The sequence below is a fragment of the Agelaius tricolor genome, unplaced genomic scaffold (assembly GCF_023055355.1).
Source record: "Agelaius tricolor isolate 1412-34295 unplaced genomic scaffold, bAgeTri1.0.p SCAF_34, whole genome shotgun sequence".
NCBI lineage: Eukaryota > Metazoa > Chordata > Aves > Passeriformes > Icteridae > Agelaius > Agelaius tricolor.
This window is the reverse complement of record NW_027269294.1, coordinates 244,961-266,807: the sequence shown is the minus strand read 5'-3', so window position 1 is coordinate 266,807 and position 21,847 is coordinate 244,961. Positions and strand designations below refer to the sequence as shown.

The following is a 21,847-nucleotide window of genomic DNA, read 5'->3' as shown; positions in this document are numbered from 1 at the left end:
GCAAGAACTTTTGAAAACACACTGGAATTATGTAGAATGTTAGGTCAGCAACATGCAAGCAAAGAAAAACAAACAAACAAACAACCCAAACAACCCAAACCTTTTTTCCACACACACTCATAGACCACAGTAAACTTCTTTAAGAGTGAGGAATTACCACAGACTTTTAAAAATAAGCTTTTTGCTTTAAACTAGCAGCCTTCCCCTCTGTTCTGTGCTCATTAGGAATGCAAAGAAAACACATCTCACAGTTCCATCAGCACAGAGCTAAACTGAACTGGTTAAACGGCTGGGCAGAAGCTTCCCATGTTCCTACACTGGTATTTCCAGCTGTGTTTCCCATGTTTGGGACACATACAAGGGAAAACGATGCCTTGAACGACAGGGAAGCTTTAGAGTTACTAAAAGCTTCCTTGTATCTGCTGTTAGACACAACGATCTATCAGTGTAGCACTGCAGCTCATTCTCCTGAACCTGGACCAGGAGCTCAGGGCAAAAGTGAAGAGACAGCACAAAAAAGAAAAGCACACATTTATTTGGAATTAGAGCAACGCCTTGGGGTAAAATAACCTACTCCATCGATCATTAATACCTCAGCTGCTAGAAACAAGTGCCAGTTTTATATACCAAGATAGTACTTTCATTAATATCTGGGAAATCTAAGAGGTGCTGGGGAATGCTTAGGTCAGGAAATGACATCTGGCTGGGAATCATCATGAATAAAACTACCCCTTTAAAAAGTAAAGTTAGCTGGGTCTGAATGGAGAAAAATCACAAATGCAGAATATAATGGGTAAAACACTAACAGAGATGTTTGAGAAGCAATCAAAAGCAAGAGCACATTTTTAAATATGTGAAAAGCAGCCAGACTGAAGTAAAAAGGATTTGCTTGCAACACTATCAGAGAAAAATGGGACATGCAAAACAACTCCTTGTCTTTTACTAAAGATGAGAGCCTGTGAGACTGCAACAAAGCAACTCTGCCATGAAACTGCCACAGACTGCTGCAGGTTCAGACTGAAAATGGGGACAATTGGGGTTTAAGGAAGATGATTCGTAAACCATGTAGAAGAAATTTCCTAGAATCCTCCAGACTTCTAACTATATAGCAGTCATTAAACGTGCAGGAGATGGATAATAGACAGCACGTGTCAAAATGTATTGGTTAAATTACTTAGGAAAGCAAACATTGCATAAGATAGCATTTGGTGTTGGAGATGCTACGTTAGATTTAAAGCAGATTGTCAGTTTCTGCTTTTCCCCATTTCTTCAAGTTTTTAAAATAAAATTCATGCTTTATAAATATAACTTGCTTTACGAAAAACCCCACAGAATAAACACCTGCACACATTCTATAAATCAACCCATTTCTTTCCTAAGTTCCACACCAACGCTGCCATGGTATTTCTCTGTTCCATTTCAACAGTTTTCTACAACAAAGAAACGCATTCACACTTGTTCTAGTGGACTTTGCACAAGCAATGCAAATCATTGTTATCACTCTCTTTATATTTTCTCAGAGCTTACTTAGACTGAGAATCTAGTGATGCCAACTTGGTTTTAAACCACTTTTTTGTGCTGATTGGCCTTCTACCATTTGAGGAACAGTTCTTATATTTGAGAAATATTGGAAAAGATTCTCCTGAAATATTCTAAGAACATCGGAAAGGCCGTTCTGTTTGTTGTGTTTAACAAGGCTTTCTGAGGGTGTTTTATTTTGGTTTGGGGTCTGAGAGAGGCACCCCACGGAAGGGTTGGTTCACCCTCACGTCCGTCAGGACGGACCCGGCTCCCCCCGCAGGGCTCTGAGGAGACTTTGGGGGCCAAACTCAAAAACAAACCAAAACAAAAATCCAAACACACAGAAAAAAAACGCACAAAAAGATAGCAAAAAATATTAACTTGCCATGCGCAGACACCCGGAAGTCTCCGCCGGTCCGTGTCCATCTGTTCGCCGACCCGGAGGCGAGGCTGAGGGCGGAAACGCCGCCCCCTCACGGCTTCCCGCCCGTTTTCAGGCCTCTGAGGGCGGGAAGAGCCCTCCCCTCACGGGTGCCCGCCCTCAGAAATCCTCAGCAGGGTGGGGACCTGTGGGGCGCAGCTGTTCCTCGTTCTTTTGAGGACTTCTGCGGGGGTGGGCGGCAGCTGTGAGCGGGCGGCGTTCCGTCCCTTTTAGAGGCTTTTTAGCTCCTTTGCTCAGTGCTGCTCGACTGTGAGGGTGTGGCCGGGGCCCCGTTCCTCACGCCTGCCGGAAGGTGCTGGCGGGCTCCGGCAGCTTGGTGGGTCTTTGTTGTCTGGGAACGCGTGCGGCTGGCAGGTGCTTCTTCCGTCCTGTTTCTCAGGAAAGTTATGTTTCGTGTTTTAAGAGGAGAACGTCTCTGAGGGGGTGTTTACGGCCCGCCCGTGCTGCTTCCCCTTGCGGCTCCTTTGCTTTTGGCTGTGGCGCGGGGTGAGGTGTGAGGTAATACTTTCCTTTCTGCTTGTGGTTTTATATATATGCCTATTATTTTTCAAGTACTTGTATATATATCTGTATATGCTGTACATGTGTACATACATTTATGCTTGTCAGTCTCCGAGGCTGGCAAAAATACTCTGCTGAGCACTTTCAGGGAGGTGAGGGTTAACCCTGCTTGTGAACCTGATGTGTGAGGGATAATTGTTTCACTTATCTCATATACTTAATAACAAGCAGGAAAAATGTGTTTGTGCTGTGTAAGATGATCTAGATACATTTTTATGGTTTGAGTAATCTGCTGATCTAATTACAAGGTAGTTAAATCATATTAGCGAACTGCACATTAAAAATCTCCTCCAGTAATGTAGCCCTTTGCCCATGAGGGTGAATGTATCTTCATTAAAAAATATTATGTTTCTTTTACATTCTACAGTGTAAACCAAGAAGCGTTATTTTGGTTATTTTGGCCACTCTGCAAAAGTAAACATAACTAAAATAATGTGTTTTACCGTGTTCAGTCTGGATTTAATATCTCCCTTGCTCCTTAAGTAAAAGTGAGGTAAAAAGGCAAGAGCTTCTGTCTCTAGGATAGATCTATTATTAACTCTGCTCCTGATGTCCTTGATAGTGTTGCGAGCCTGAAGTTGTCATTACTGGGTAGCAAGGGTATAAATGCTCTATGATATGCAGATACTCATTTCTTCCATCCACCAGCTCAAATCAAGGTTAACAACAGAGCCTCTTAGAGAATATGTTGCAGTGTATTATTTTGGGGCAGAAAGGGCTCTGAATGGGTAACAGCTCTAGACTTTGCTCCTTCTGAAAAATACAGCATTAGCTGCTATATTGTTTATTTGGTGGTGGACTAAATACTCTTTAAGGGCTCCTTCCAAACCAAACTACTCCATGATTTCCATCAGTGCTATGCTTGCATTGGTGTAATCTTAACAGTGTATTTCTTTTTTTTTAGGGCTGAACCAGTGCTCACCAGGATAAAAGAAAACAGGAAAAGAGTAATTTCTCCATCATTCGATAACATTAAGTATGATAATTTTGAAATAGAGGAGTATCCCCTCTCAGCACAAGGCTTTGACTGGGAGCTGTGGTGCAGGTATCTGAACCCTCCTAAGTCCTGGTGGAAACTGGAGAACACAACTGCTCCAATAAGGTAATAAATAACTAAATTACAGTGTCTAAAAGCTCTCCTGGGTGTGACAGGGGGCAAGTGGGCTCAGCTGTGTGATAGGTTTTACTGACTGTAAACTTCAAATACTTAAATGTCCTTGATGCCTACACAGTCATCAAGAAAACTCCTGTTTTCAGTAGATGTTTTTAAAGGAAACTTTTGTTTTCAGTAGATCTTTTTAAACAGGTTTCCTGCCCAAGTGGAATGGTAGGCAGGGCTGCTCAGCAGCACTCCATTCTCCAAATGTCTTGCCTGCTAATTTAGTGCTTACGGGCCAGAAATGGAATTTTCTTTGCAGTTACATTGCATAAGCAGAGCTGACCTGACAGCTGTGTTCTTTATAGTGTTGTCACATAGGTGCACAGCTGTGCTGTGTCCCAGGAGTTAATGTCTGGTCAGTGACACTGTGAGCAAAGGCTGCATTGGGTCCTTGCTTTGGGACAGTCTGGGTCTGCACTTTGTTCCCATGTCCAGAGTGTTGTCAGACTGGTACAGAACAATCCCTTTGTCTCAGGGAGGGGAGTAGTACCCTCTGAACCCACTGAGCAGCTCTGCTGAGAGTACAGGCCTTGCTTGTAGACACACATTCATTCCAAGGAGGGCGCTGGTACCTGTGCTCCAGCTCCCTGCAGAAAGGAAGTGTGAATGCTGTTCTTACCTCCTGAAAGCAGAACCTCAAACAGCACTGGCAGCTGTTTTTCATCCAGCAGCTATCTTGGCAGGCAGGCACTTTTCTCAGGTTCTGTCAGTTTAACACCCTCTGAACTGCACTGACCTATGAACAGAACCTAGAATTGGAAAGCAGGAGATAAAAATTAACAGGTTTGCCAAAGACAAACGTGAAAAGGGGTTAATTTCCACAGCATTAGAAATAGTTATTGCTGTTAATGAACTCTGTTGACACTATAAAAATGTTCCTGTGAAGACAGGTTGAGAGAGTTTGGGTTGTCCAGCCTGGAGAAGAAAAGGCTCCAGGGAGGTTTACAGCACCTTCCAGTACCTAAATGGTGATTCCAAGAAAACTGGTAAGGGACAGAAGTAGGTAGTGATAGGGCAAGAGGGAACAGCTCTAAACTGACAGAAGGCAGGGTTATGTTAGATATTGAGATGAAATTCTCTCTGTGAGTGTGGTGAGGCACTGGAACAGGTTGCCAGGGAGGTTATGGATGTCCATTCATGGAGGTGTTCAAAGCCAGGCTGAATGTGGGGCTCTGAGCAACCTCATCTGTTTGAAGATGTACCTGCTCATGGCTGGGGCTTGGAATGAGATGATCTTTCAAGTCCTTTCCAGCCCAAGCCATTCTATGATCCTGTGATTAATTATACAGAGTAACCATTATGATTTTTAAAATGCAAAGTAGTGAAACACCAAGTAATGACTTTTCCATTTTACCCCCAAACTCTGTTCCACATGAGGACTGGGCAGTGCATGTACTTTATGAATTTCAGGTTTGTTCCCTAGCTCTTTCCCTGGCACATTTTTTAATTCAGTGCAATATGCTGCATGTGTGTGTTGGATAATTAAAACAAGCACACCAACAAACAAAGCCATGTGTCTTGATGGATGGTTTCTATCTGCCTTCATTATTCTTTTAGAATTATAGCAAAGGGAAGCAGGTGCACTGAGAAACACTTAAAAACAACAACAAAGGCAAAAGTACCTATCATAAATGAAGCATAAGTTTTGTATTGATGTTAACTGCTATTTTCTTCATTAATAAATACATCAAAGATGGTCTTTCATTGTTATAAAACGGGTACTATAGCACTTGGAGGCATTAATATATAGATTTCTGTAGAACTGTACAATTTGTGATTAAGACAGCCTATGATCTGTTTGAAAGCAGATGTGTCCACTAGCTGTAGCTTGAGTGTTCTCCATAAAAGCAGGGTGATTTCTTCTGTACTGCTAATTAATATCTTGTCATTACCAGAGTGCCAGCATAATAATCTGAAAAGACATATTTATTTCTTGCAATTGTGGATTATAAGGTAGGAGAAAAATGAAAAGGCTAAATGACTCTGTATCCTTCTCTACTCATAAGGTGAAATTGTACCCTCTGTGGCTGAGCTCTTATCTGACTAAAATTTGCTCTGTGTAGCAAAAATTGGTTGGTTCCCACCATGACATAAGTAGAGTTTACTGATCCAGTAAAGCTATGTGATTTGTTTAGGTTTGGCTCAGGGTAATGGACTAATGTTATGCTGGTAAAGGCAGGCTTTGCTTGATTCTGTATTAAAAAAATGTATCTGGATGGTCCTATTCAAGAAATAATCTCTTTCTTTAGGTAAGCTTACAGACACAAGTTTTTAGCTCTAGCTGAACCTGGCTTCTGGCTAAACACACAGAACTGCACATCATTTGCAATTGTCACAGGCAAGAGCCTTGAGGACTTAGCAAGGACAGAGGCTACACTGGCTGGTGCCCCAGAAACAAAACTGGGGCACCTGGATCTCACACTACTAGCACTGAAATCCTTACTGCTCTGGTGAATATTTATGTCCAATAATTTGACTCTAATTTCCTTCAATGGTGCTCATTTCACTTTAGAATTAGGAATGTCAGAAGGCAAGGCTCAATAAAGCTCTTTGAGAAATACTTTCTTAAGAATCTGTTTTGCTGCATCATTTTACCTAGCAATGATAAATACAGTCTGTGCCTGAAAAATAAAATTCTTCATAATTTATCTGCTAATTTTGGTTGCTGATGATTTATTCTTCCAGAAGTCCTGCACTGCTTGGATGCTTCATAGTGGACAGAGAATACTTCCAAGAGATTGGATTGCTGGATGAAGGCATGGAAGTATATGGAGGAGAGAATGTGGAGCTTGGAATCAGGGTAAGGAAGGCAAACAATTAGCCCATACTGGTGGCTTACATTTAAAATATAGCTTACTTCTTATTGCAGAGGGGGAAAGCAGTCCAAACCATGGATGATGGCATGGAAAGGAGATCCACAGCTCTGCAGACATGTACATTTATTTGAGGAGAGAGGAGGGAAAAAAGAGCAATAGCTCTCTTCACAGAACTTAATGTGGGACAAGGGTAGATGTGTAGAATTTGGGATTGTTCTTTCAACAGAGTTTTGCAGAGTTGATAGCTAAATTTCCCTGCTTACCTGTGGTCCCAGACTCAGTAAGAACAGTTTCTCACAGGTGTGATGAGAAAAACCTTTCTAGATTACTTGGTTTATTTAAATTAGGAAAATCACTGTGGAGCAAAGTAGAATATAGGGGCATTTATGCTGCCTTCCAGACAGAAGGGAATTAAGGTATTCATAATGTGAATATATTGTGAGTGCATATATTTTCTTTTTCCATTGTACACTCTTCACCTGTTTACTATAATGCAGTATTGTGTGTGATTTGAGTACTTCTTTCTGTATCTCTTCACAGTTTAACACCTTTCTGTTCTCTTTGAGAATCTCTCAGGTTTTTGATAAGAGTGGAATTCCTAGGTAGATAATGGTAGTGAAAAATGGGGTGGTGTGTTATAAAAATCAATTCTGAGCCCTGCTAGGAAAGGTAAGGGAGAGGTAACATTGTGTTTTGAGCCTTTTAGCTGCCAGAATATCAGCATACCGTTGTACAATAGCAAAAAAAGGGGAACTTACTGTAAGAATATATAATTATCTCCTGAGACAGCAAGATAGAACACAAAATACTCATTTTTATTTCTGGCTTCTTGAAATTCTTTTTCTTCCGCCTGTTAGAGATAAAGAGGTTTTTCAGCCAGAGTGAAGCACAGACCCTCTTTCAGCTTTCTCTCTCCCTCTTTCACTTGTTTAAGGAAAGGGAGAGAGAAATGCAAGGCTGCTTCTTTTAATAACATTGTTCTTCTCACTGTAAGGGCCAGAGAGCTGCCTTCTGCTCCCAAAAACTTATTTTGCAGCTCAGTGTTGCAATGAGTTGAAAATTACCATCACTTTGATTTTTCTGTTCTTTTTCCAACTGACAAAACATTATTGTTTCCTCATGAGTGCGAGGAGTTGTCTCTGGGTTTGCATCATGAGATGTCTCCTGTCTGGGCTGCAGCACTTAGCCTTGGAGGAGTTGATGTTGGTATGTTGGTAGACAAGGCCAGAGAGACACAATCTCTGCATAATTGAAATTTTGGAGTATGCTGGATCACTGAAATAAGGCCTGACACTGCTCTGATTTCCTTATGGCTTTTTCTCTGGCTCCAGGGAAGCAGTGCCTGACCTACATAAAATACTCTCATCTGTAACAGAGTGTAGTGTGCAAGGTAACATAATACATGCTTCCTTATCTGAATTTATGCTGGCTTGGATCTGCCTGTATGAAAACAAATTCCAGAGCTGTAATAAATTACAGATTGTTTAACAGTTTATTAATGCTCTTCTGACAATCCTCAGTGTGTCTGAGATCATCCAAGGGTGAGACTCAGTGAGGGGAGACCTCAGTGTGGTCTTCAATATCCTCACCAGGGGAGGTGGAGGTGCAGGCACTGATCTCTTCACTCGCGTGGCCAGGGGCAGGACCCAAGGGAATGGCCTCCAGCTGTGTCACAGAAGGTTTAGGTTGGATATCAGGAAAAGGTTTTTCACTCACAGGGGTGGTTGGGCACTGGAACATCTCTACATTACTTGTGGTGCTTTCAGCTGTGGGGCTGCTGATGAGTGCCTTAATCAAAATAGTCATTGTTCTACAAAAACGACATTGTAATTACAGTATTAGTGCAATAAATAATGTTTGCCTTTTAAAATGCTGCTCTCCAATCTGTGACTATGTAGGCTCACTGCACCTCCTCTTTCATTGTCGTTTTCCTTTTTTTAAAGAAGTATCTAGATTTTTTTAGTATTCTGCTGTGTGAAAAGCATTCTCATTCAGGATAATGGACAAGCAGACACTGTCTGTCCAAAATGGCCTGCTAGGGAAATTTTATGCAAATGCTTGTAAGAGCAAACATCTAGAGGAAGAACTGGAGAGTTTATTTTTGACTGCAGAAATAGCACATGTTAGAATCATTTGAGCTACCTGTTTATCTTAAACACAGTGGGTAGAACATGGTCCCATGTCCATCTATCACTGATTTTGTTCCAGAGGATGTAAAACTTCTGTGAGGAATTAGACCCTGACAAATGGCGACTTTTCCCACTATCCTCACCCAGGAGTTATGTTTGTCACCTCATCATCTGCACAAATATCTAGTTATTTATGTTATAGGAGTGCAAGAAAATCACCAACTATTGGAAACTGTATTTGAAGGATCCATTGCTGGCAAACCATTACAAGCCACAGAGAGCAGGACTTTGGAGGATTGTTCTCTTGATTCTGAATTTGCTTCAGAGCTGCTACTCAGCTCTGTTGGTCTCTGATTTGGAATACTGTTTTAACTTCTAAGATTTTTACCCTTGTCTATGGACTTGTAACAGCATTTGTAAAATACTAAACATGTATTATTAAATAAATATTAATAGAAATCTTTTGCCTTGAGCTAGAAGCTGGCAGATGAGTTCAAAACATGAATGGATTTGATTCTTAGAAGAAACTCTTTACTTTTCAACCAAATGTTTTCTTGTAAATCTGTTTATTTGCCTCATAAGACAAAAAAGGCAGGCTGGTTGATGCAGGACTTAATAGAATCCTCTTTGAGCAGTTCAATCATTTTAACTGGGGTTTAGAAAGATTCATTTACTGTGAAGAAGCATCATATTTATAAAATCAAGTTAGAATGAGTGGTGCTTCTTTTTTGTTCAATCATTCCCAATTGAATGGACTTAAGTGTGCTTTTAAATTACCAGGTTGCATTTGGAGGGCAGATTGGAATCACATTTTCATCCATGTGCCCAAGCAGGAACTGTGTTGGTAACTGCCTTAAAAGAATGTGAGTGTAAGGCTGGTGTTTCTCAGTGTCATTTGGGCTCAGCTTCTGGCTTGGGCCTGCACAAGCAGTTCTTGTGGCCGTGGAAGACCCTACAAATCCTCTGCCATCAGTTGCATTCATTCAGCCAGATTCTGCTTTGCATGGTTCATGTCTGGTTTGCAGTAGGCTTCTTAAAGGCCTCTTCCAATTCCTACTGAAGTCAGAAGAAGATTTTCTATCAAAAGCAACCCTGTAGCAATTCTTTTGTCTTTTAAAGCAGCCTACATACTTGATAAAGCTCTGGAATATCTGTTACAAGAAGTTATTTGTGCCACTTTTAGGGATGCCCTAACAAATACTCCGTGATCTACCTCAGGTCCCAGACTAAGTCATCATCAGAGTCCTGGGAATGCAAGCCCAGGCTTTGACTTAGAGTAATTCTGTGTGTCACAAAGACTTTGTGCTTGCAGATGAATTTGTGTTCACTAGGATATAATGGCCCTCTTAAGTGGGTAAGAGGAAAATTTATTAGAAGGTAAAAGCTCTTTAAGGGATTGGGTCTTGTTCCAACTAAATGCTATATCAGGACTTTACATCAGGTGACCCAGGAGGAAAATTGCATTTATAGTTAGACTGAGTGTGGCACACTACTTTTGTGTAGTATATTTCTGTAGTGAAATTAATTGCTTCATTTCTTGCTAGTCGGGTGGTTTGTCTGCAGACCTTTTGTGAATCTCGTGCTGTTTCTGATGGTGGAGAACTGGAGGAATGCAGTTAATGAATAGAGATGGAGAAATTAGTTACTTGAGCAAAAAATAGTCCTAGGGTTCTTTGGGGTATTTTCCATACATGAGGGTCCCTCTGTGGCAAAGCAAGCAGATGTGAAGTCTGTCATGGCTCTCTCTGATCTATTGTTTTGGAATTCCAGAAGTTAATATTTGTTTGTTAGTTTCGGGCTGGGTCTTTGGGTCTTACCTATCTTGTCTTTTCTTTAACCTCCTCCCCACAACATGCTTCTGGGATCGTGATTTTTCATTGCTTTTTTCATTGCTTCTTAGTTAAGTGAGTCTCTCCCATTTGGTGCCTAGAAACTGATGGCTGCTTACATGTTCCAGCCATTTCCAGTCCACAGTGTGTGTGTATCCTGATTGTTTCTCACCTGAGATCTTTCTTACAATATTGCCCTTGGGCTAGTGTTCTTTTTGTTAATCACAGGCAAGTGAAGGTACTTACACTTGGCCCCAAATCTCCATATTTATGGGGAAACATTTCACCCTTTTTCCTCTTTACCTGGAAGTTTCCAGCAATTTTACCTGTCAGTGTTCCTAACACAGGCCATAAATGACACGAAACTGTGACTATATTGCATGTAAATAGATGTCTGACTTTATTAAGGAAAGCCTTTGCACAGCTGTCCTGGCCATGGCTGGGGTGGAGATAATTTTGTTCCTAGAAGCTGGTACAGTGCTGTGTTTTGGGTTTAGGATGAAGATAATGTTAAACTGCACCAACAGTGTTCAAGCTCAAGTGAAGTTTCACAGCACATAGGCTACACTGGGTTACATTTTCTCCTTCTCCTTGCCATGCTCTTGTTCTAGCTCCTGCAGCAGCTCACCAGTGCTTTGGGCCTGCCAGCACAGTGGTCTGCCCCACACTGCTGCCTCTGAACACCTCTGCTTCAGTAAACTTTTATTTTCTTTCAGATACAGGGTTAATTGTAATGCTAATCAGCTCGTGATTTGCCCTGCTGCCTCACAAACTGTTTTGTTAGGCAGATTGACGGGCTGGCGTGCCAGTGTGATAAATATGGCCAGGAGACTCCTTTAAAAAGGCGTTTATTACCCGAGGGGTCGCACACAGCGCCGCTGCTCCCACAGCACGATGCTGAGGAGGAGGAGGAGGAGGAGTGCAGCAGGAGGGTGCGTGCAGCTTTGTCTCTCGGCAGAGCTGGGGCTTCCACCCTCAAGAGAATCCTTAGGAAGATGATGTTGGCTTGTAGTCCAGGGGTATCACCCAAGCTGAGCACTATTAAAGTTATGGTGGCAGGACGGAATCCGGCTCTGGTCAAGGGTGGGTGATTTAGTGTGGTTCTGGGGGGTTAAAGTCAGAGTTCATGTGCTGGTTTGTTGTTTTGAGAGGGTTCATATAGTTCCCACAGCCTCTCATTTGAATTCAGTCCGGGTGCAAGGCCTGGGAGCAGGGGAGCAGGGGAAGTGGTTCCTGACAGGAATGGATACAAATCTAAGGTGAGATGGAAAGGGGCACAAATGCAGAGTATGACAGAGAGAGATACAAATACAGGGTAAAATGGTAACATAGAACAACAGCAACTCAAGGCAAGTCCTAGAACTCTGACATTCGATGTTTAACAACAGACCAACACTTCAAATTAAGACCCTATCCATTTCATTAACATCAACTAGCAATTACTTCTCTAAAAAAGAGCTCTCATCTCCAGGGTTTCATTTCTCACACCAAGAGGTAGAAATGTCAGGAAAGGAACCAAGAAGATTGAAGGGATTTTTCACCCAACTGCTGTGTTGTGGGACTGTTTGCATGGAGAGGGAGTAGTGGGCTGTGCCATGTGTGCCTGGTGTCCCTTTCTGTCCTTGCTGCTGGGCCTACCTCCGTTGCACTCCACTGAGCAATGGAGATCTTCCCCAAATATGCCTCAGGAAAATTAATCAAGATGTTCCCCATTTTTGCACTTGCAGCTATCATCACTTCTTGTAGTCTTAAAGCCATGTTTTTAGCTTGTTTTCAGTAAGAAGGCCAATATCCTTTGCCACTAGGGAATGATTTGCTCTACAGAAAACATCCTCAGTACGTGATCACAAGTGCTGCCAACAGTACAAGGTTGGTGATGTGTAAAGGCAAAGGGCTGAGAAGTCCAAAAATAGAAATATCCTTAGTTGTTACTCTGAGATAACTTTTAAATACTGCTTTTTCATATAATGATTCTCTTTAAATTTTCGTTAAAGCTTTAAATAGAGAGAAGTTTATTTTGCTTTTATCCATTTTGTGAATTAAGAGGAGACTATTTCTAGATTGAAGCCTGAAAGAAAAAGATGGTAAAGATTGACCAAATGTTGCTTCTTACAAGATGTAGCCAATGCTTTTCATAGCTCACACTTTCACCAAGACAAAAAGAATTCCTTAGCAGTGCAAGTGTGGCATAAGCACTTGCCTAGCACCCTGTGTAACCAGCAGTGGCTTATCTGTGTGCACAGGATTATTCCTGAGGTTAATTTTGTTTTGCAAAGTACCTCACTGTGTCAACAATTTGAATCCCAAGATGACACAGACTAAAATTCTCTCTTTACAGGATTGTAATTCCAACAGGTTAAAAAAAGAAAGGCTCTATTGAGAACAAAACAAGTAATTGCCATGCCTCCAAATTCTGCCAGTCATGACACCACTGAGCTTTTTGGCTTGCTCTGGTTTCAGTCACTCCTACATTGGAATAATTGTTTTTCCCTCTGTTCTTATGAATGCCTCAGCAGGTAATCTGCAGCTACAGCATGTGTAATTATACATTACCAGTGAATCAGTTTTGTGGTTTTGCTGTTTCTGGGGAGAGAACATGTTATTAGCTGCTCCCACAGGAAAGAAAAGTATTACAGCAGCAGCTAACATGGGACATCACTATACCCTACAAGGAAGGATGAGGAGGCACTTGGAGATTTCTCACAAGTGTTTTTTCACCAACTGTGCATGTGTAGTTGCACATTACCAACTGGGAAGTAATATAGATATATTTATGTTTTATGAGAGGAAAGTGTTATTTATAGTGGTATGGGAAATAGTAAAACAGTTTAACTCAATATACACTTACACATCAATGGACTCAGGTGAGATGCAAGTTAATTAGTGCATTATTAGCCTCATGTTTAATGCTCTCCTGCACTTTCAAGTCATAGTGTAATTGCCATTGTACCTTCTTATATTCCAAGTCTTCATGGCCTAAGCTGGGAAGATTCCATATTTGTGGCTTTCCTCTAGAATTTAATTTCATTGAGATATTTTAATATTGCAAGACTGATTTAGTAATCTAACAAAGATTAGAGGAAGACCAGTGAGGGAGAGCAAGGGGTTGTTGTGGTAGTACAGAAGTGAGTAGATGACTGAGATGGGTTCACCAGGATGGATGCAGCATGTTCAGGGGACAGGTGTGAAGGCCAGACACCTTTATGTGTGTGACAGCACCTTATGTTGTAAGGCAAGGCAGTGAGGCAAAAGACCAGCCTGGCTGAACAGGGAATTCTTCAGGAGCTCTTGCCTCAGTCTTTAATAGTACTGATAGAATTTGGGCTACTGTGCTGTGGAAAGGGACCTGGGGCTCCTGCCAATGGCAAACTGAATGTGGGTCAGCAGTGCCCTGCAGCCAGGAGGGCCAGGCCTGTCCTGAGGCACAGCCAGGAGGGCCAGGCCTGTCCTGAGGGCATCAGGCCCAGCCCGGAGGGCCAGGCCTGTCCTGAGGCCCAGCCAGGAGGGCCAGGCCTGTCCTGAGGCCCAGCCAGGAGGGCCAGGCCTGTCCTGAGGCCCAGCCAGGAGGGCCAGGCCTGTCCTGAGGCCCAGCCAGGAGGGCCAGGCCTGTCCTGAGGCCCAGCCAGGAGGGCCAGGCCTGTCCTGAGGCCCAGCCAGGAGAGCCAGGCCTGTCCTGAGGCACAGCCAGGAGGGCCAGGCCTGTCCTGAGGGCATCAGGCACAGCCAGGAGGGCCAGGCCTGTCCTGAGGCACAGCCAGGAGGGCTAGGCCTGGCCTGAGGGCATCAGGCACAGCCAGGAGGGCCAGCCCTGTTCTGGGGACATCAGGTGTGAGGGTTTCCAGGATGAGGTGAGACATTGATCTGACTCTATATATTTTAGAAGGTTGATTTATTATATTATGATGTTATGTTATATGATATGAAAATGATATATTAAAACTATACTAAAGAAAGAGAAAGACATTAGAAGGCTAGCAAAGAATGAATAATAAAAACCCATGACTGACTAGAGTCTTGACACAGCTGGCTGTGATTGGTCATTAATTAAAAACAATTCACATGGCAGCAATCAAAGATGCACTTGTTGGTAAGCAACCTCCAGACCCCATTCCAAGCAATCAGTTAATTATTGTTTGCATTTCTTTTCTGAGGCTTCTCAGCTTCTCAGGAGAAAATCCTGGTGAAGGGATTTTTCATAAAATATAACCGTGACAACAGAGGTGGCTGGCACTGGAACAGGCTCCCCAGGGAAGTGGCCACCACAGCGAGTCTGACAGAGTTGAGGAAGTGTTTGGGCCATGCTCTCAGACACGTGGTGTGACTCTTGTGGTGTCCTGTGCAGGGCCAGTGATTGAACTTTGATGATCCTTGTGGGTCCCTCCCACCCCAGCATGTTGTATTCTATGATCAGGCTTTAGGCACAGGGCAAGATGAACAAGACTGATCAGGCTAAGTGTAGCTGTGGTAAGGAGAGAAAGGTAAAGCCATAAAAGATGGCCAGCACAGTACATTGCTCCATGAATACTAAACCAGTGGCAATCCTGTTTTTCAGTCTCCTTTTGTGCTTTTTAAGACAAAAAGTGATTTCTTTTACTTCCTGTTGCTAACATCAACTTGGCAACGCAGTGATTGATGTGTGGGTTCTTGACTGTGCCTGGCAATGAGATGGACACACTTGGCAGAGAACTGGATGGGGCCCTAAGTGACCCTTGCCATGTGTTACCTCCAAGTAACACAGGTGGAGAGTGGTTCCTGCAGTTCCAAGCAGCAGCACACCATGCATAGTTTAACAGTACACTCTAACAGTTTCACAGCTCATGAAGATACATGCAAAATTAATCCCTGCAGAACAAAACAATTGAAAAAGTACATAATGAAGCAATTAGCTAAAAGAGGAAGACAAGTAATGACCATTTAATTTGTGAAGAATCCTTACATGGATTAGGTTTTCAATAAGAGTGTTCTATGAAGGCACAATTAATGTAAAATGAGGCCTGTGAGGCAATTAATGATGACTTCAAAAGTTAGATTTAAGGGATAATTTACATATTAAAACTGAAGAGCAGCTCTAGTTATGTTAAAGTCTTTTATTTTTCTTTTAAAAAGCCTTTTAGATTGTGAGGGGGTGTTTTTGTCGGTTACTTAGAGTTTCATATTAATCTGTCAGCTTGGTTATGAAAAAAGGCTGTTCTTCCATACAAATAAATAAGTTTACCTGAAAGTAAGTATGACAGGATTGTGTGATGATCAGACATTATTAATAAAGGTTAACTGAATTCAGCGGAGATATTACCTAAATAAATATTAACATATTCCATCCAGTGGGTATAGTTTCTAGCTCTGCAGAGGCAGATACCCAGTAACAAATGTGCACGACAATCCAAAAACTTCCAGGGTGTGATGGAAAAGCCACTGATAGCAACTAGAAATATGAGCCTTGATTTCAGTGATCTTTGTGTCTGACACTCTCTCTGTCCTTTCTGCAGTCACCTGTCCAGATACCAAAATAAAAATGCAGATTCAAAATGATTATGGTATTAAATGCAAATAGCTTATTCATGCTTGTCTGTAGAACATCAGGCTCATTACTTTTATCAGTAAACAATTAATGGTAATGACAAAGGATGACAAGATTTTACAATAAATTGTTCCCAAAAATATATTTCAAAGATACTGGTAACTAATTAGTTTGTATCCACAGTAGTAATTAATTTACACTGACTGTTTTTTTAACTTTGGGGCATCTTTAATGAGTACTTCTAATTTTGTAATCTGATAAAAGCAGCTCAGCCACGAGGGTTTGCAGGCACACTGCCTTCTCTGTGCAGACCTCAGGCCACAGAATGCACTTCTCAGAGTTACAGCCAAGCCTGCTCATCTGTTTCCAGCAACTGATATGTGTAATTAAGAAAACAATGCAACCCCCCTTTATGTTCTTACATCATGTTTTCTGTAGTGACAACATGCTGAAATGGAATATCCCTTCCTGTTAGTTAAAAATTTAAATAACCAACAATTTCCCTTTATGTTTTCTAGTCGTAATTTCAGGTAAGAGGTAAACGAGCTGCAAGAAAAAGTTCATCTGTAGGGTGTCCTAACAATCCCTTTGTAAGATCATCTTGACCTTTTAGCCTTGCTCGGTCACTACCTCAGTTTCTCCAAAAAAAAAAATGTCTAAATAGATCATATACATGTCTAAAATAGTTGCTCTGGGCCTGTCTAGAAAGTGCATTCTTCATGTTTAACAGTTTTCTAAGGCATCAGTTTTGTTTGCAGGAATGTTAATAACCTGAGTTGTGGATGCAGAGTGATCTTGTTATAGTTCTTAGAGTTTACTTCAGTCATAACCATCCATTCTGGAAATGTGCTCTGCCAGTTCCTTTATTACCCTGCTCTCCTCCTGTAGGGCATAACTAAACTATTGAGCTTTTCTCTGTTCAACCTCTTAAAACTTCCACTCACCTCACTTCAGCCAGCTCAAGCTTGTTACTGTTTCTGTGGGGTGAAAACAATGAGACTTCATTAAGGGGGCAAAACCTGGGCTTAGTCTAAACCATTAATGGTAACGTAATTAACTTGAGTGCAGCTCTGGCAGGTTACATCTGCCCTGGCAGTGCTACAGGAGGGTAAACTGGGGACACAGTCTTGCCCAGAACACCACCATTTGTTGTGGTTGTATTCAATCCCTGAGTTGACTACTTACAGCATTCCATTTTTTTTTAAATTTTATTTTATTTATTACATGAAGCTCCGAAATCTTTCATCAGACCTGGCTTGTTCTGCTTTTCTGCTTTCTCTCTTATTTTACCAGAGTGTTCACAAAGGAGAACACTCACACATAAAACAGTTCACAACACCAACAATGAACAAATACCAGGAAAATCTGGGCACCAAAACGATTCCCAAATACACCCAGCAGAATTTCCAGTTTCCCTTTTGTTACAGACAAATAGAATAGTTACAGTAAATGGCAGGGGCATTAATTTGGTGCTTCTGTCCACTCTTGTCTGTTGTGACTCTGCCACCACTGAGTTACCACAGACTTAAAACCTGGAGCACGATGTTTCCCTTTAATCTTTCTCATGGTCCTTCCAAGAAAAAGGTCTGATTGTAGCAAAATAAATTCTATTTGTGATTAGCAATCAGGCAGTCCTGGTATAATCCTGTGTTACCTTCCTGGGCTTACACGTAACCTGCCAATCTGAAAGGGGACATATCCCCTCCATCCTTCCCCTTCTTTCCTTTCTTCCAGAGAAACCTTCCACATATCTTTGTAGTCAAACAGAGTAGAAAGAATTTGTATAACATAATGAACTCATGTCTTTGGTCCCAGGTGTAATCCCCGAGGCCTTTGAGGGCCCTTCTTTGCTAGAAATACAGAGCAGCCAGTGTCTGTCCCTTGTCCTTGTCTCTTGTATCTGTGTGTATTGTCTTAGAAAATGTAAAATGAGAACAAATGCCTTGAAATGTGGCCATTCTGTTCTCTCTCATGCCTGTATCTGTCACCAGTTGCTAACAGCTTTTTCTTTCTATAGTATCTATATATATATATCTTCTTTCTATAGTATCTGCTTCAAGTGTGGATTTTAGCATTTGTTTGCAGAAAACCTTAATGTATCTTTGTATCTGTCCTATAAAAGACGGAGATGCTCTGAACTCCTGTGCTGCTGTTCTCTTTTTTTACCTCTCCAGTGAGGTGTTATCCTCAGATGAAACAGTCTAATCAGAGCTGATGGCCATATTCAAGCCAGTCCCAGGGGCTCTATCTTCCTCTTTGAAGACCCTCAGAAACAGAAGGAAAAAGTCCCATGATGAGACAATAATCAGTTGTATTTGCATATTTCCTCTTAAATACTTAACCAATATTTAAGCAGTTAATTGTTAATTTAGACCAACTTTTAAAATGTTGTCTTGCTTCCTGCATGAAAGGAGATCCTTTCAAAGCCACCATGGGGTCAGCCTATTCAGCATATTTATCTTTGCCATTAGCTTTTGGGTGAAAGTGCTGCTTCTGTGTAGAGGCCACAAATGCTGTTTGTGCTTCCTGTTGCAGAATGTTCATTACACGAGCAGTCAGCAGCTCCACGTGGGTGTTCTGAGCCCCACCATCGACGACGATGACAACAGATGCCTGGTGGATGTCAACAGCAGGCCCAGGCTCATGGAATGCAATTATGCCAAAGCCAAGAGAATGAAGCTTTACTGGCAATTTACTCAGGTAATTTTTGCCCAGCAGCCATTTCAGAAAGTTTTAAAGCTCTGTTTCTGTGTTGAAGTGTGAGTAATCTGTTTATTAGCAGAACAGAACCAGATTTATCCTCGCTTGCTTTGCACAGAGCCAGGAAGCTCTGTGCAGGTTTCGTTTTGATCCCAATGTCAGCTACCTTAGTAGGGTACAAAACTTGTATTATATTTTCTGAGTTCACCATTAATAACTCCTAAGGCACAGCACTGTTATGGGGAGTGGGAAAAAAAGGTTATTTCAGTGGAGTCAAATGCAAAGTAACCTATTTAGGAAAGAGGAACAGAAATCTGTTTGGTTTTCTTTTAGAAGTAGCTGTCACAAATGGTGGTAGTGGCTCATTGGTGCTAACAGCCTCATCATGAGCTAGTTCTGCAGTTTCTTTTGTAAAAAGGCTCAGGCTTTTACACATGAGTGTGAGAGAGGCAGAAAGAGGCTCGAGGAAAGGCTGGGAGGTGCTTTCACAGGGATGAGAATGCTGATAGGACACTAAGGCCAGGCCTGGTGTCTGCATTCCTAACTGATTTAGAAACATGAGGGAGAGTAAAGAATCCACACAAGTTCTGGGGCTGGAAAAGGTGCTCCAACACTTAGGGAGATCACTCTGGTTTAGCTAAGAGGAAACAGCAGGGTGACTCAAGGCATCTCAGTGCTTCCACAGTGGAACACTTCCAACCACTGGAACCTGTTTTGGCTTCAGGCTAACCTATACCCGGAGGACAAAACAGGTTCCAATGGTTGGAAGCCAAAGACAGTCAAATTCTGTTTTTCAAAGAAAGATGAGTTTTTCCTAAGGGAAGTTTAACACAGTGGAACTTTGCCATGTCAGGTGCTGGCAAGCAGATTTGTGGTGGTTAGTGGTGAAAAAGCCATTTTCAATAACTAGACACTATGATCAGAGTCCCAGGGAGCTCAGCCTAAATTCCATGTTAGAATATGCAGATCAATTGAAATACTGGTGCAAATTCATTTCCTAATTTTCTTCACTTTGCACTCAATTTATTTCTTAGGCCCTAGAGACTGGTTTAATCATAAGCATATAATGATAATGCAAGTAGTTCAGTTTCTGGGTTAAAATGCATGAAGCCTCCTTCTTATGAAGCATTCAGATTAGAAAACTTAGATTACTTAAATACAACACACACACAAACGAAATAAAATCATCATTCAGTATTTTTGTTTTCCAAGGGAGTTATTTCTCACAAATAATCTCATCTAAACCCCATAAACCTTTGGAAGTCTGTTAACATGTCTGGGAAAGAGATAAAAATCTTGGGTTTCCTAGTTGTGCTGAAAGGAGTTTCTCATTTATCTGGCTGAAGAAGAGTACCTAGGTATAACCTATGCTAAGGCTGGTAAATAGCAATGTGAAGTTGTGTTCCTCACATCACTTGTGCTATATTAGGACAATATTTTCATCCTTGGAGAGAAAAAGAGAAAGAGCAAGGCAGTGAGGTGCTCCTAGGCATGAGCTGCAGCTGCAGGATGTGAATGTGTATAGGTTTGGACCCCTCACTGTCAGCAGGACATGGAGATGCTGGGAGGTGCCCAGAGCAGGGCAGCAGAGCTGGTGACAGGTCTGGAGCACGAGGCTGAGGGAGATGGGGATGTGGTGTTTGTGAGGGTCCCCAGGACGAGGTGAGAGATGAAAATCTGACTCCATGTTCTCAGAGGGCTGATTTATTATGATAGGCTATGCTGTTATTCTATTCTATTCTATTCTAGAATGCTATACTAAAACTATACTAAAGAAAGAGAAAGGATCCATCAGAAGGCTTAACAAGAATGAATAATAATAAAAACTTGAGACTCCTCAGAGCCTCAGCACAGCTGGACCATGATTGGCCATTAAATTAAAACAATTCACGTGGAACCAATCAAACATTCACCTGTTGGTAAACAATGCCCAAGCCACATTCCAAATCAGCAAACACAGGAGCAGCCATCAGATAATTATTGTTTTCCTTCCTCCCTGAGGCTTCTCAGCTTCCCAGGAGAAAATCCTGGGCAAAGAGGATTTTTCAGAAAATGCCATGGTGGTATGGGGGTGTATAGTCAGAAGAAAAGGAGGCTCCTGGGGCCCTCATTGCTCTTTGTGAGGGGAGGCTGTAGCCAGGTGGGTGTTGGTATCTTTTCTCAGAGCTAGGAGGAGAGGAAATGGCCTCGAGCTGTGCCAGAGGAGGTTTAGATTGGATATCAGGGAAGGGTTGTCAGGCAGGGGAATAGGCTGCCCAGGGAAGTGGTGCAGTCCCCATTCCTGGATATTGAAAAGACACCTAAAAGTGGCACTTAGGGACATGGTTTGGTTTGGTTATGAAATTGATAGTGTTGAATTAATAGTTGAACTCAATGATCTGAAAGGACACTTCTGTAATTCTATGTACAACAGGGATATTACTTTTATTAAAACCAAATAGGAAGGCAAAACCTAGGAATATACAATTTGCTGCATCACAGATCACAAAATTAATGAAGTGGATTATTTACCTAATCCAGAAGACTGTCCCAGGCAATGGGCAGTGCTTGCAGTTTCACAGAAATGAGCTGTTGTGAGCCAGCAATTCACTGTAAGTCCAAGAGGAGGATTTCCTTCTTGACCCCTGATTTGCTCTCTTGGAGAAGATTGAGGCTTGATTTGTCTGAATGATCATCTCAGCATGCCTAAAAAGAGCTATCAGCACTCTTAAAATTAACTCAGCCACCATCAGAAACATCTAGTCAGTCACTGAACACTGATGTCTGAGACAGGGAATTCAACAGGTTTCCTGTACTCTGATAAATCACCAATAGCTGTAGCAAATTTTTAACCTAACACTTATTTTTTCCTTAGAAGCTTTGTTCACCAGTTCCTCACTGCTATTCACAGGTATGCATCCTTTGGAATGCTAAAGGCAGGTCCCACTGATGTCCATTCCCCTACTAAGCAAAGTCCTGGTTTTATTTCATGTTACTGTATTTTGTAATTCCCCACCATCTGAACAGTCCATCGCACTTCAAAACAGCTTTGTTGCCTTCCTCTGTCTTACACTTTGAACATCTTGAAGCAGGCCTAGATCACAGCAGATAAATCAAGCCTGAGTTGTTTGCAGAAATAATTTATGTAATCTCAGAATGAAAAAGGTAACTTTTCTGAGAGTTTCACAAAATG

General features: G+C 41.9%; 1 protein-coding gene across 1 annotated transcript in view; it reads left to right on the top strand.

The window, feature by feature from the left end:
• Window positions 1-2,168: 2,168 nt before the first annotated feature.
• The window catches only part of LOC139602516 (polypeptide N-acetylgalactosaminyltransferase 18-like), a 28,020-nt gene continuing 8,341 nt past the window's right edge, over window positions 2,169-21,847 (top strand). Inside the window, exons 1-4 of the mRNA XM_071452434.1 lie at window positions 2,169-2,461; window positions 3,429-3,626; window positions 6,369-6,483; window positions 18,511-18,675. Coding sequence (XP_071308535.1) covers window positions 6,442-6,483; window positions 18,511-18,675 — 207 coding nt within the window. The 5' untranslated portion in view covers window positions 2,169-2,461; window positions 3,429-3,626; window positions 6,369-6,441. The remainder of the gene's footprint in view (window positions 2,462-3,428; window positions 3,627-6,368; window positions 6,484-18,510; window positions 18,676-21,847) is intronic.